This window comes from Syngnathus leptorhynchus, chromosome 14 (genome assembly GCF_054491065.1).
Source record: "Syngnathus leptorhynchus isolate UIUO chromosome 14, UIUO_Slep, whole genome shotgun sequence".
Taxonomy (NCBI): domain Eukaryota; kingdom Metazoa; phylum Chordata; class Actinopteri; order Syngnathiformes; family Syngnathidae; genus Syngnathus; species Syngnathus leptorhynchus.
In genome coordinates, this window is record NC_141208.1 from 2,268,163 (window position 1) to 2,281,628 (window position 13,466).

The 13,466-nt window shown below is 42.8% G+C and overlaps 1 protein-coding gene and 1 long non-coding RNA gene across 3 annotated transcripts in view; one reads left to right on the forward strand and one right to left on the reverse strand.

Moving 5' to 3' along the window:
- Positions 1-13,466, forward strand: part of LOC147045905 (uncharacterized) — a 97,042-nt gene that overhangs the window by 45,930 nt on the left and 37,646 nt on the right. The window lies entirely within an intron of this gene.
- LOC147045906 (ephrin type-A receptor 3-like) overlaps positions 1-13,466 on the reverse strand; it is a 53,666-nt gene that overhangs the window by 12,141 nt on the left and 28,059 nt on the right. The window contains exons 6-11 of the mRNA XM_085929703.1: positions 13,058-13,213; positions 10,562-10,897; positions 10,304-10,416; positions 9,308-9,470; positions 7,760-7,868; positions 479-546 (exon numbers count right to left, since the gene is read on the reverse strand). Of these exons, the coding sequence (XP_085785829.1) occupies positions 479-546; positions 7,760-7,868; positions 9,308-9,470; positions 10,304-10,416; positions 10,562-10,897; positions 13,058-13,213 (945 nt within the window). The remainder of the gene's footprint in view (positions 1-478; positions 547-7,759; positions 7,869-9,307; positions 9,471-10,303; positions 10,417-10,561; positions 10,898-13,057; positions 13,214-13,466) is intronic.

A 13,466-nucleotide genomic window follows, 5' to 3' on the forward strand; every position in this document is an offset into this window, starting at 1 on the left:
CAATTGTTCTTCCACATCTCATAAATGTTACAGGAGAATTAGCATATTGGCTTTATGGGCTTTAATAAAAATGGCGCGTTTGCTATCCCCGCTGTAAGACTGTCGCTGGTGAAATGTGAGTATGCCGCTCAGATGGTGTTAAAATGCTTATGTAATTAGACACATACTTTGTTAGGTGTGGTGATAAAATGACACGTCGATTTAACTGGAACACATAAGGAGACTCATCCTACACGAAAACATTTGCGCAAAAACTGTTTATGCCAACATAAATGTCACCGACGTCTTTACTGTTTCCGTTGCTAACTGGCGCAATGCTTACACCAGGAAACTAAATTGAAATTTCAGCCAATTTGTTTTAATTGAATACATGACATTAGTATCCATGCTGATATGCAAAGTAGGGCAAAAGATGTTTTTACTCCCCTCCTCCCCCCTCCAAACACACACTCATGCACTGTGTTTATGTAAGTTTTACCTCGGCCATGCTGGAATTGCATCTTCTCTTCATCGGGGTCTTGCTTGGCTTTGATGTATCCACAGTGCCTGCAAAACAAACACCCAGCCGAGTGAACATCCCGCTGTAGGAAACACACACAAACCCGAATGCACACTTCCTCCATTAGAGTACAACTCGGGGTGGAGAATAAAAATAAAATCAAATTTACAACCGATATTCAAAACGTATTGAATATTTGCAAATAACCCATCCGTTTTTTTTTGAGAATGTATATTCAACGAGATGAATTTCAAAAGACTAGCCTTGAAATCCTGAAGAGCTATTTCCTCCCATTCTTCCTGTCAAGATTGCTCTGCTAAATATCGAGCATTTGTGAGTCGCAGATGTTTGTGTCGAAACACACACACATCCATCGCATTAACGCCCTGCAGCCCCTCTGGCCGTGACCGCCTCCAGATTTACTATGGGGTCACACTCCCACGCTGACACACACGTCCTGGCCCCTATTCCGACCCCCTACTCATCGGTGCGCACGCCCTGCGGTGCGGTCTCTGTGCAACGAGCAAAATATTGATCAATTGATCAACCAGCCTGTCGTCCAGCTGCGAGGAAGTGTTTAACTGATTGTGTTACGCCGACCTTGCAGGGGGATGATGCCGACCGCCGCATGTGTGTGTGTGTGTGTGTGTGTGTGTGTGTGTGTGTGTGTGTGTGTGTGTGTGTGTGTGTGTGTGTGTGTGTGTGTGTGTGTGTGTGTGTGTGTGTGTGTGTGTGTGTGTGGTGTATTTTCCCACTATGTTGAGCATTATTCAGAAACAAGTTTAACAGCCTCCATCAGCCATAAACACGTGAGACTCGCTGCTCTTTTAGATTCAGCGCAAATATTTCAGACCCCAACCCCATAAAATAAAAAAGCAATTCCACTTAATGATGAACTAAAAATGATTTAAACACAGCGTGGCCTCGTTTGTCTGATGGTTGGTGGAATTGAATTATAATTTGCTTGCCTATACTTCCCTAAGGCCCGCCGCACATGACATATGCGGCTGAACACGAGTGAACTGGACAATTGCCAACAAAAAAAGCCGAACACACACAAACACCTGGTGATTGGCTCTTGCATATGTACCAATTTGCACCAATGAGATTGTACGCTCATATTTTTGGGGGAAGAGGCCTCTGCAGCTTCATTATACACTTTGTACTGTTTTACACATTCTTAGACAGCATGTTTATTCAGCTACAGTGACTCTCCACGCTTCGCTTTTTAGCCACAGTTAGAATGTTCACAATATATTTCTCAATATGTGTATAACTTGATCTTTCAACAAGGGGTTTGAACAATAAAAAAAAAATGCAATTGACTGTCGTGCATAAAATATGCAAAATTGCAGAAGAGGCGGGTTCGGGTGCTGCTCTTTATATCTCAGCCATTTGGTGTTTTATGCATGTTTGAGTTTTACACAGCTGACTGCACGGTTGGGGAATACACACACATTATAATCCAGTCGAGACTTGTATTTGGGGGCAGTTAAGGAAGGGTGGGGTGGGTGGGGGGGGTCACCTTGTTATCAGCTGGGCAAGCAAGTCAATCACCATGAGTCGATCATTACTACCTCTTGAAACACACATGCTTTGGGGCGTGTGTTTAGAACCAACATATGGGGATCGGGGGGGACACGGAGTCACACTTCTGTGATTGTCCCATGGGTCCACCCCCCCCCCCCCCCCCACGCAATCCACATGGACATCCGTGTTCTATGAAACCAAAAGCACCACTGTGTTGCTCCATATTTAATAAGTGTGTGTGTGTGCTGTGCATGGTTGCAGATGTGAATGAGTGTGTGTGACTCTGATGGGAAATGAACACATTTCCATAGTAATTACAGAGAGACTCATTTCTCCTCTCCAGTTAAAAGTGTCATGAATCATTAGCGCTACACTCTGAAACATGGCGTGAAACCTGACACTGCTTCGCCTTTTGTTTCCCAGTCTTCCATATTTGGGCGCCACAAACTGTTCGTTCATAACCTGACGGGAAAGCTGGAAGTTTGAAGCGGAGAACTCGTCGGTGTCGGAAAATCAAAACTCAGTTTTGTGTCTTTAAGCCATTTTACGATAATGAGTAAGTTAATGCATCTTCACTTTTTTTTTTGGTATGAAAGGTAGGTAGGCCTCCGTGTACACACACGCGGGCATTTTCCTGACCTACATATTTTCAAAAACGTCAGCTCGAATCCCTATTCAACTTAAATCCTTATTCACGCACGCCCCTTCAATTTAGTCACTTTGTTTTGGCTAGTTTGTGACAATGGCCTGAAGGTCCAAGCGTGTGAGGCACAAACACAAAGTCATCAGCTTTTGCATGTCATTCGTGCAAGGTCGTCACATTTTCAAGACCGCAAGACACCAAATGCAATTTGCCTACGATAGTTAGCCACAAAGTCTGTCGCTTTAACAGATTGTTGGTGTCATAGTGACACAATTACACACGCGAACAGACCTCTGCAGTATTTTGCCATTCGGGCTGAGCTCTCGCCTTTCTTTCTGTTCTACTTCAGCCATGACAACAGGCAATCCCTGTCCTCTAACACTATACATTCCACATTTGCATATCAATGTACTTTTTAATATAATACTCTGTCACTTGAGAGCCATTTGTCATTCTGCAAGCAAGCTTCCATCCTCATAATATTATTGCCGTGGCCCCTCCCTCCCCACTTGGTTCTCGTCCTGTCATTCGCACTTTTACGGCCTTTATCTCTCTCGGGGTATTATTTTATTTCCTAATTCTGTCCTTTAGTGAAAACATTCCCCTGTCCGATACATCATATATCAAAGCTTTCTTCCCCCAGGCATCCATCCATTTATTCACTCTGGGTCTTTCCTCTGCTCTTCTGGGGTTGGGTCTGTTTTTGATAGAAAGAGTGGACTAAAGGAGATGGGAAGGAAGGAAAGAAAGAAAGAAAGTAAGGGAGTGGATGCGAAGGAGTGCTGACAGGCAAGAAAGCACAATGGGGTTCCTTCCATGCCTGCATACCAACTAACAAGCAATCACAAAGGGGGGGTCGAGGGGGGGGGCTAGCCATAAGGGGAAAAGAAAAGCAAGCGGGTGACATAAGGGATGTGGAAAGAAAGACAGAGGGTGAGGCAGAGCTTGTGCCGCAGCAACGTGGCCGGAATGCCAACAACTAGTAGAAGCAGGAGGTTGTTTTTGGACAAAAATCAATCAATCCTGCAGTTAAGGAAAATTCGGAGACACTGAGAATGGGAATAACTACGAATGTGACTTTTCAGAAAAAAAACCATCCTGTTAAATAGGAGCTTACACCCTGATTCATTCAAAAATAAAGTTTTGATGTTCTGGTAGGCTTTTCCTGACGAGCAGAAATCTGAAATTTTACGCCAACCGTCACTTGACCGGTTATCATAAATCCCAAGTTCCGATTCCGTAATCGAGCTGTACAGATCGTAACTATCGTTAATGATGCCGCAATGTTTAGGAATTTATCGAACAAGGGTGTGTCGACTTTTTCTATCCATCTATAAATTTGAAAATACATCGTGTGTGGCTTCATGCTAGTGAATAACCTTGGATGGATATTAGCATGCGACAGTCAGGCAGCTAATAAAGTGTTTGTAGTTCAGTAGCGTGTCACATCACCTCCTTTGTTTTATATGACTGGCCGCATTTTATAGGATTAGCGTCAGGCTGCTAGCTTAGCCAAATTGATACGAGCTGAAACGAGAAAGAGTCAGTAGGGCTCGGATGTCTTTCACATTGCTCTGCTCTCGTCTCCTTTTCACTTTCATTTCCTGTCTCGCCACATTATTTTTCTTCTGTTAATCAGAATGACGAGAAAGTTGAAATCATTACGTCGTTAGTCACCCCTCCTCGGCCCGCCCGGCCCCGCGGCATGACATCTATCCTGCTTTCCGCACCAGCTCACCTTACTACCTTTTAGGCCGCTCTTTTCATTCCTCGTGGTGATTACTAATGCCGATTCCATTTCGTATCAAGCCGTTAAATTAAAACTAATTACCGAGAATGAAATTGATGGATTCAATTTACCATCTTGCTATTTCACGGTAAAAATGTGTCTGGGCCTACTACCCGACTGACCAAACACATTTTCTGCCTAGATACCACAATAATTAATTTAACGGCAGAGTCCAAATTAACACACACAGGACAAAAAAAAAAAAGCAGTGAGTGCTCTAACATAAAGTCCATTCCGAGCCAATCTGCGTTTTGTCTCTGACCACACCATTGTAAAAAGATTTACTCAGCGCAGGCTAATAATGAAGACGGGGAAATGATTAGTGGAAGAGTTATGACTAATAAATCTGTTTGTTTCATTAGCGCCCTGTTCGGAAACATTTCAATTAGCTCCTTCTCATTAAGGAGAATGGAAATGGGGAAGAAGAAAGGGGCGGGAATGCGGGAAACACAGCAAGAGAGAGAAAAGGCAGACAAACAGTGTGTGTCATCAAGTCAAGTGTATTTTTATATATGTAAATAGAGCCGTATGTAGCTCAGTAATGATGTCACTTCCCTAATGAGGTCATGATTGTAAAATGCCTAATAAATATATCTCAATGGACTTTCAAATTGGAACGACGTATAAAATACGATTCTTTTTTTTATTTTATGGGATGTTTGAGGAATCTCAACGCAACATATGCTCATTTGCATAAAGCCTGAAAGATTTCCCAACAAGCTTCCTTCCACACACAAAAGATGCGTGGGGCTACACCCTCCAGTTGAATTGAAAGCGCTCGCTCGCACCAGAGCAAAACATCCAAATGTTTCTAATAACATCATTCTAATATCATCACATCCCGTATACACAACACACAATAGACTTGCCTGTTTTTTCTTTTCTCATGCAGACAATCCCTCGGATGCCGAATCAACACACCGATTTCTATTTCCACTATATTTGCTTCTAAGAATAATTCAAGTATTTCTCTTTTGTTGACATCCAAGTTACAAAACATCTTCGGAAATGACTAGTCATTATCCGAATAAATCAGAATGTCTTTGAATTCCAAACACAATTCAATTGCTTTTTTTTCCCCCTCCATGGCATATCAACTCCTTTTCCTGCTTTTGTGTCATTAAAATTTTAAGACTAACCTTTGGCGGCGTAACAGATGCTGCGGACGTAACGTGTATTGGCATAATGTGCCAAAATTATCCTAGAGATGTAATATGTCCCTACACTCGAGCCCATATTGTGTCTTTATTTGCCTTTTTATGATATATTTTCAAATCCCTAGTGTTGGAAAGTAAAATATAAAAAAAAGTACTTCGACTCTTGCCACAGCTTTTTAGTATCAGTAGTCTGAGCACACATTGAGTGAAAGGCCATCTGCTGAATTCATGGTTATGCTAGTCGTTCGCTCGCCTTCCACTATTTACACCTGCCAGCCTGCCAAAGTCTCCCCACGAAGACCAGAAGTGGCAAGTTCGCACACAAACACACACTTCCACGCCTGCGCTTGCATGGCAGCCATACAAGCGGAACTGGTGTGATTTGTCAGAGCCACGCGACATCTGAGGTGCTTTCCACACTTTCTCATGTTTCCCCTCATGGTGTAACAATAGTCTCATAGCAAAGCGAAGTAGCTTTTTCGTATTTATTCTTGGAGAAATTTCAATGAGGAAGGGAATAAAATGCAAATGAATGGAAAAGAGGATCTCAAAAAAAGATCGCGTATGAAATCGCAATTAAATGATTTTTTTTCCAAAATTGTTCAAACCCAATTCCTTTTCCCTCTATTGCAGCTGAGCTCTTCTGCCGCTGCTCTCGGCTCCCCGATGCAGCTTTGATCTTCGCCTCGCACACCCGCCCCGACATAAAACACACAATTCAAAGCCTCACCTAATACACAACGCCGCACAACTTTTGACAGCCGCACAGATGCTATTTAATCGAGAGCGGTAATCAACACCGCATCCTCTTCGCTGCGTCTAAATGGGGGTGGGGGGGGGGGGGGGAGATGCAGGGAGACAGTGACCTCAAATTTATGTCAGCACATCGACCTTCCTGTAAAACTCACTTTTAACACCTCCCGGCCTGTGAGAGCTTATTAGCCGGGTATGTCACGTCACGTGTGTAGAAAACGTGCTGCATTTAACAACGTTTTACGGCACAAACTCGTAATTCCTTTTCGATAATAATAATAAAAAAAAATTGCTTTCTATCTGTGAAATGAGCGTGTGAGTCTTGGCCTGATTACATTGCAACAATCACCTCAATCAATAATGTTTTTAGTGTGTGTTCATTAGTGTGTGTCCGTGTGTATGCCGGTGCATAGGTGTGTGTTGATTTCAAGATGTTGTTAATCTAGTCGGTACTGATAAAGGTTTAGATTGTTGAGATGCCCTTGAGCAAGGCACCCCCCACCCCCCCTCGTTCACTGCCTGTCTGTGTGTGATTTGGTTCCAAGTGTAGTGTGAAAATATACAGCACAGTGTAAATTGAATTTTCCCCTTGAGGGATTATAATGAGTCTGATAAATAAAATGAAAAAAATAGCAGTACAAAGCCTGGACGCAAGATCACGTATACAATGTGCGTAAAGTTAATGTGACCACTGTGTGAACATATTCTCCATGTTGTTGTCGAGTGTAAGAGACGGAAAATCGATTTGCTCTTTTTAGGAATGTTTATAATCCTTTTGGTGGTGTTTTCCTTGGCCTGGTTGGTCAAATACAAGATGGAAGACAAATATGAGTGCAAACGCATCTTTTTTTTAATATATATATATATATATATATATATATATATTTTTTTTTTTCCTCCAAAGGGCCATGTTGGCTATCAGAGACGAAAAAAAAAAGTTTGAAGTTCAGTCAGTGCTGTTCTCGACTCTGTAATAATGTAGCAATGACTTTTTGCAAATTTTCTTTTGTAAATAGTCAAACAAAACAACCTTTTGTCCTCCTTTGCTCAGACGTCTCCCCTTTTTCCTTCAGTCCTTCCCCAAGAGTCTAATTCTGTTCCTTTCATCTTCTCAACTCTGCATTGTATTATTCAACTTCTTTTCTCCATCCCCTGTGTGGCCTTCCGGTATTAACCTCGAAAGGAGGCCCTCTCCTAGCACCTCTGTGGTCTTCACAGAAAGACTAACACGGCTTTTAGTTGGACTTAAATGTCAAAAGTTGGATTCGGCCAGCGGTAGCGTAATCCCTCGGCATTAAATATAAAAAAGACCAAAGGGGGCCCGTTGTTGCTACTGTAGTTATTATGTCCTTGTTATGAGACAAGTACACACGCGTGGTCATCCTCACCTTCCGCTAACCACGAAGCACGTCACCAAGAAGATGAGGAGAACGACGCCACCGGCGACAGATATGGCCAGGATGGTGGTCTGGTTGGGGTCTCCGATAGCAAAGACGTCTGTGGGGAGTGGACAGAGAGAGCGTGGCAAATTTAATAAAACTAGCGGGAGCTAGATAAATATAAAAAGACAGCAGCGTCGGGATAAAAGCGAGCCAGGGAGCTCCATGGAATAGTAAGCAATGTTCCTGATGAAAAGCACTTGCGAGGCGCTGAGAGAAAGAAGATGTGAATTCCCACTCGGTCCAATGTTGCATATAACGAGACTACCGGACAGAACTTTCCGGACTCATTGATTTTTTCTTTTTTCCATCGAGCAATTAATCAAAACAATTCATCTGGTTCAGCTAAGCACAAGCGCATCAGTGCATGAAAGCATCTGTCGGTGAATTAATTCCCTCGAGTTAGCGATCTGGCGCATTAACGCTAAGTCTTTTGTAATCAACAACAAATTTGTGATTAAAATTGATTGACAGTGAAGGGCATCGGGCACAATATTAGGAACACGTCCATGATATACTACACTGAAGTCTTTCTAACATGGTAGATGTACCGCAAGTACCTGTATTAAGCCCCCTTAACTTTTAATTGACATCTAGGTTGGAATGTATCAAACTTAGTATTTCATATCTGCAATGACGTTGAAGAAAAATATCCCTTTATGTGTAAATTCCAGGAAATTTCCCAAATCCGGGATAAATGGCGTCACTTTTAGCATTCACGTGTTCTACAATGAGCATAAGCAGAAAGCCTTCTTTAAAGCATATTTATTGATTATCGGATGATTAGTAGGCTAATGCGTTTCCACTGTACGCCGCCTGATCTATATCCACACTGCTTTACATGAAGAGATTTATGAAGTCTTTATGCCCGGCCATCTGAGAATCAATGTGCACTTTGAAGAGCAGATTATAGGGCCCTTCTATTGCAAGAAAATCGTTTGACCGCGATAAAGGGACGATGCATGTAAATGACGGCTGACAACGCAGAAAATTAGGCAGGAAGAAATTGCTACTCTTTTGTTGAAGGATTAAATGACTAAAACTATTTGAAACCCACACATGTTAATAAATACATTTTGGGTGAATGATATTTTTCTTGTGTATATTTAAGACAAGGGAGTTACAAAGCCAGTAGTTTTTTAAAAAACGTATTTATTTTGTTGAAGCAAAACTAGCTTGATATTTCGTAATTAACCAACGCCACATGTTTTAATCTAATAAATCTTTTTGTATATTTCAATGACAGGAGAACTGAAGAAGTCATTTCAATGAAAAGTGAGCTATTTAATAACCATCCGCCGCATTGATTTTTAAACTCCAGTAGGGACAAATCACCCCCACGGAGATAGAATCGAGCCACAATGTTTGCAGCTTTGTCCTCCTTGCCCACCAGCTCTTAGAATTCAGACACAAGACTCTCAATTATCATTATTATATTCCAATTATGTTCCTGGATCTGAGATGATAGCTGGGTTGCATTAAATTGAAAATCTATACCTTCATGGCTGGTTTCCAGTTCAATTTCTCCACCATAGCTCCCATATCCGCCGTCGGTTCGAGCCCTGACCCTGAACACGTAGGTGGTACCCGGTTTAAGCCCGTCCACTGTCATCATATTGGAGCGCGTTTTCAAAACGGTGTAGTTCTGCTCCCGCTGGTTCTGAAGTGGAGATAATAAAAAGGGAGGCAAATAATTCAAGAATATATATTGAGCAGATAAAAGGCATCGAGTAGATCGCAGGCCTCCTCCAAGGCAAAATAATAATAATAATAATGATTCTTAGCTAACACATCCAGTCCTGTAGATGGCGGTAATGTGCAGTACTGATCAAACATTCGTTGCCACATTGATTTGGTAAATCCCTCCTTCACTTTAAGAATAATAAAAAGCAAATTGCTTAGGATGTTTCTTTGATCAGCCGATAACTTTATGCAAATTTTACGATGTTATTTCACAAATAGCCCGACAGCAAAGAAGTAGCTCCTCGTGTGTTTATTGATGACCAGAGTGTCAGTTAGCTGGAAGCCTGCAGACACGTTGCTCATTCTCTAATGGAAGACACTCCTTAGCGTGGATTAAGACGATTTCATTACTAATGCATGCCAACGCACAAGCACTACGGTTTAATTTCATCACCTTGCCGATGTTTTACGAGGTTTGTCCAACAGATGTGTGAGTAATTGACATGCTGGGAGCTGTTGGAGAGGAGCAAGTCCGACATGCCCTCAAGCTAAAACACACAGCCGATAAGTCAATAGGAGAGGAGCATGTTTAGTTTCACAAATCCCACCACCACCGGCACCGAGCTGACAACTAGCACATGCGGTAAGCGCTAATAAGCACGTAAAACGGGAGTACTAAATACAGATCAGATTCTGAAACTGAGGTCCATCTTGCCTTTAATTATTTTACCAAATGTTCACCATTGAGAAAACAAACGTGAAAGCGGAAGTCATGCCAATGGGCACCTTCAAAAATAAGTTCTCGCTCACCTTCTCATAGTAGATGACCTCATACTCTACTATCACACCTTTGGGTCTTTGTGGGCCTTGCCAGGCCAAGGTCACGCTGTCCTTGCTGCGCCTTTCTTTTAACACAACGCTCACTGTAGGAAAAGGAAGACGGATAGAGTATAAAATATGCTTGCAGGTGCCAACCAGATATATTTTCCCATTCTTCCCTCGAATTATTTTCCACATTTTGACCTGTAGTGATCCAACTGGTGGATACAAATGACATGACTCACTCACCTGTTTGTGACGTGGTAATATTCATCACCGCCCTTCCTTTCGGCGTGGGACTTAAGTCCGACACGCCGTTTTGGCTCTCGATGATAAAACTGTAGTTGGAGTCCGGCTGTAGGTCGGTGATGGCGACTGTGGCTGAAGAGAGGCCAAATTGTCGGGGCACAAAATGGACGCTGCTCCCGCAGGGCACGCACTGTTTGCCTTCGCCAGAGCACTTTCTGCAATAAAGGCTGTAAGTGATGTCGCCTCGTCCGCCCGTGTCTCTCGGGGACGACCACTCCAAAGTGACGCAGGTCTCGTTCACTGTAGAGATTGGGTTTTCCGGACCAGATGGGGGACCTGGGTAAAGAATAAAAGAAAGGTTGCTAACCAAAGAATAAAATACTAGAGAAAACTTGATCGCCACGACTCAGCTGGCCTCTTGTTGATTTGTGGTTTGGGCCACACCACGGACTATAAATAATCCATATGATGACCATTTGATCCATAGAAAGTGCCAAGAGAGTCAATTTCTTACAAGTCAGGTATATCTTTTGATTTAGAAGACTTCATATTATTCTCAACAGCTTACAATGTGAATTTATGACACTTGGCCAAGTCCGCCGAGTGGTGCTGCAATCACTCTGAAAGGTTGACACTTCATTTCAGTGAGTAATATTTTCACATTTGAGTTGAACTGTTTGGTGTCACATTCCCACATAGCGCCTGTCGCTTGTCATTTCATTATGTATGCTAATAATCACCTACAATCTGACGCCGCATTTCTTAGTGACTAGTAGGTGTGCGTGAGTCACGTACGAGTACCGAAGCAAATATATTCATTTACCAATCGCCCGAAAGCAAAGTTTGAATATCAGAACATTCTGTGATGAACCAGTTGCAAAAACACACAAGAAAGCGGGTTGCTGTGGAGAAGACGTACCTGCAGGTACCACCGATATCTTGATGTACGATCCCGGAAAAGTCGTGCAATTTAAAAGCGCATTGAGCACCACAAAAGCCAGCACAGCAATTTATCACTCACAGGACACAACATTAGGTACTCTAATGAGATCTTGTATAGTATAAATCATGCTCAGTTAGGATTAAGGTTGCTAAGGCTCATTATGTTTATGCATTTAAAAAAAAAAAATCTATTTGGTTGTATGTGTTTCTGCTATTTTGGCTACGCTCTTAAATGATAAGAGAGAGGTCAAATATTTCAACCATATCTCCAGTATGATGCAGTGTAATTCAACACCACTGCAAAAATACCTTTAAAGTGAATCTATGGACGTCGCCACGACTCTCCTGGCAAAGCATTAATCGATCAAATCGCTTTTTAGGCACGTGACAAGTCCATGACTGCACTTTAAAGTGCTGAAGTTAATTCAAGCATATAAAAATGAAAGTGCAGACACTCTGATGACATGTCATCTAATCATGGCTGAGTACAGAGCCCTGGGGAACCCCGGCACAGCCTGGGCATTTCCTGATTAGCCTTCCCAGTGGTCTCGGGGACATAAGTGTCGGAAAGCTCTGTGACTGTGATTGGACACCACGCGGGGCGGATAATTGGAGCTGTCTGAAAAAAAAAAAAAATCCTGTCAGAAGAGCACACTGATTTATCCTACTAATTCTGTCATTTTCTTTTCTACATCCCCCCCACACTTCTCTCGACCACGCATTGCCGTCTGTCATCATCATTTGAGATCACGTGTCTGTGTTGGACCGCTTCTTCCCTTTAAGTGTCTTTCCACACGTCTCCCCGTGACTTACTATGTGCTCACCTTTTCTCCTCGTTTGATCCATTTCCCCACTCTCTCTCCTTCTCCCATTTAGGGGAGCATCCATATTTGAACGAGACATTAGTCATTTCCAGCTGATAACACCTGTCACATCTCACCTGCTCCAACGATTAATGAGTGTAATCTACCATAACCTGATAATGGCTCTGCACTTCTGTGTGTGTTTCCGTGTGGAAGGTTGGTGCTCTTCTTCTCCTCTCGCAGTTATCGTGTCACTGTCCTTTTCCCCCGCTTCCAACATCCTTCCGTCTATCTCAATCCATCGCTTTGCCTCCCTATTCGCTCCTCCGTGCTCATCGGAGAGAATTAAATCCCTTTGGCAGTGCGTGTGTGTGTGTGAGAGGGAAAGGTCAAGACATTTCTGACGTGCTTGTGATAAGAGTATCGGCCTCATGTGTTCTCACGGCACGGTGACCTACAAGTACTCAGCTAATACGCATGGACGCATGCGTGCTTCGTGTGTGCGTCAGGTGTGTTGAACGGGAAAAGCCCAAGGAAAAGGAAAACGGCACGCATGGCTTGATGGGGAAACATAAAATTGGAAAGCTGTCATGCACTGTAAATCCTTACAAGAACGCATGACAAACTAATTAAATTTCATGTAATCCAATAGTTCTAAGTTAAAGCCGTAGTTGGGTGCAGCACGCTATGAAATTAACTTCCGTCTTGCGTGTGTTTATTTGGCTAATATTTCTGCGTAAGGTTCACTCACGTGTGCACGCCATGGAGCGCGGATCGCTGTCGGCTCGGTGAAAGCCTTTCTCGCAAATGCACTCTGTGGCTTGCTCCTGAGGGGACGAGCTGTGTGGAGGACATTTGTTGCAGTAGGCGTCGGTGGCCGAGGCCTTGTAGGTTCCGGGTCTGCATGCTGGGGTGAGAAAAAACAAACAAAAAACTGGTGATATTTATTCAGTATTATTCACAGACATGTTTTTTTTCTACATATAAGCTCATACTGATTTACTATAATATCTGAAAGGCCAAACCAAAAAGTGACCAAGGCAACAAAAACTAGAGGCAGAAAGTGATGTGTCGTGCAGCACCCATGGCAACGGACACCAAAACAAGAGTCTGATTTAATGCATGGTGGCATTCGGTCTACGTGAGATCTTTTCGCGTCA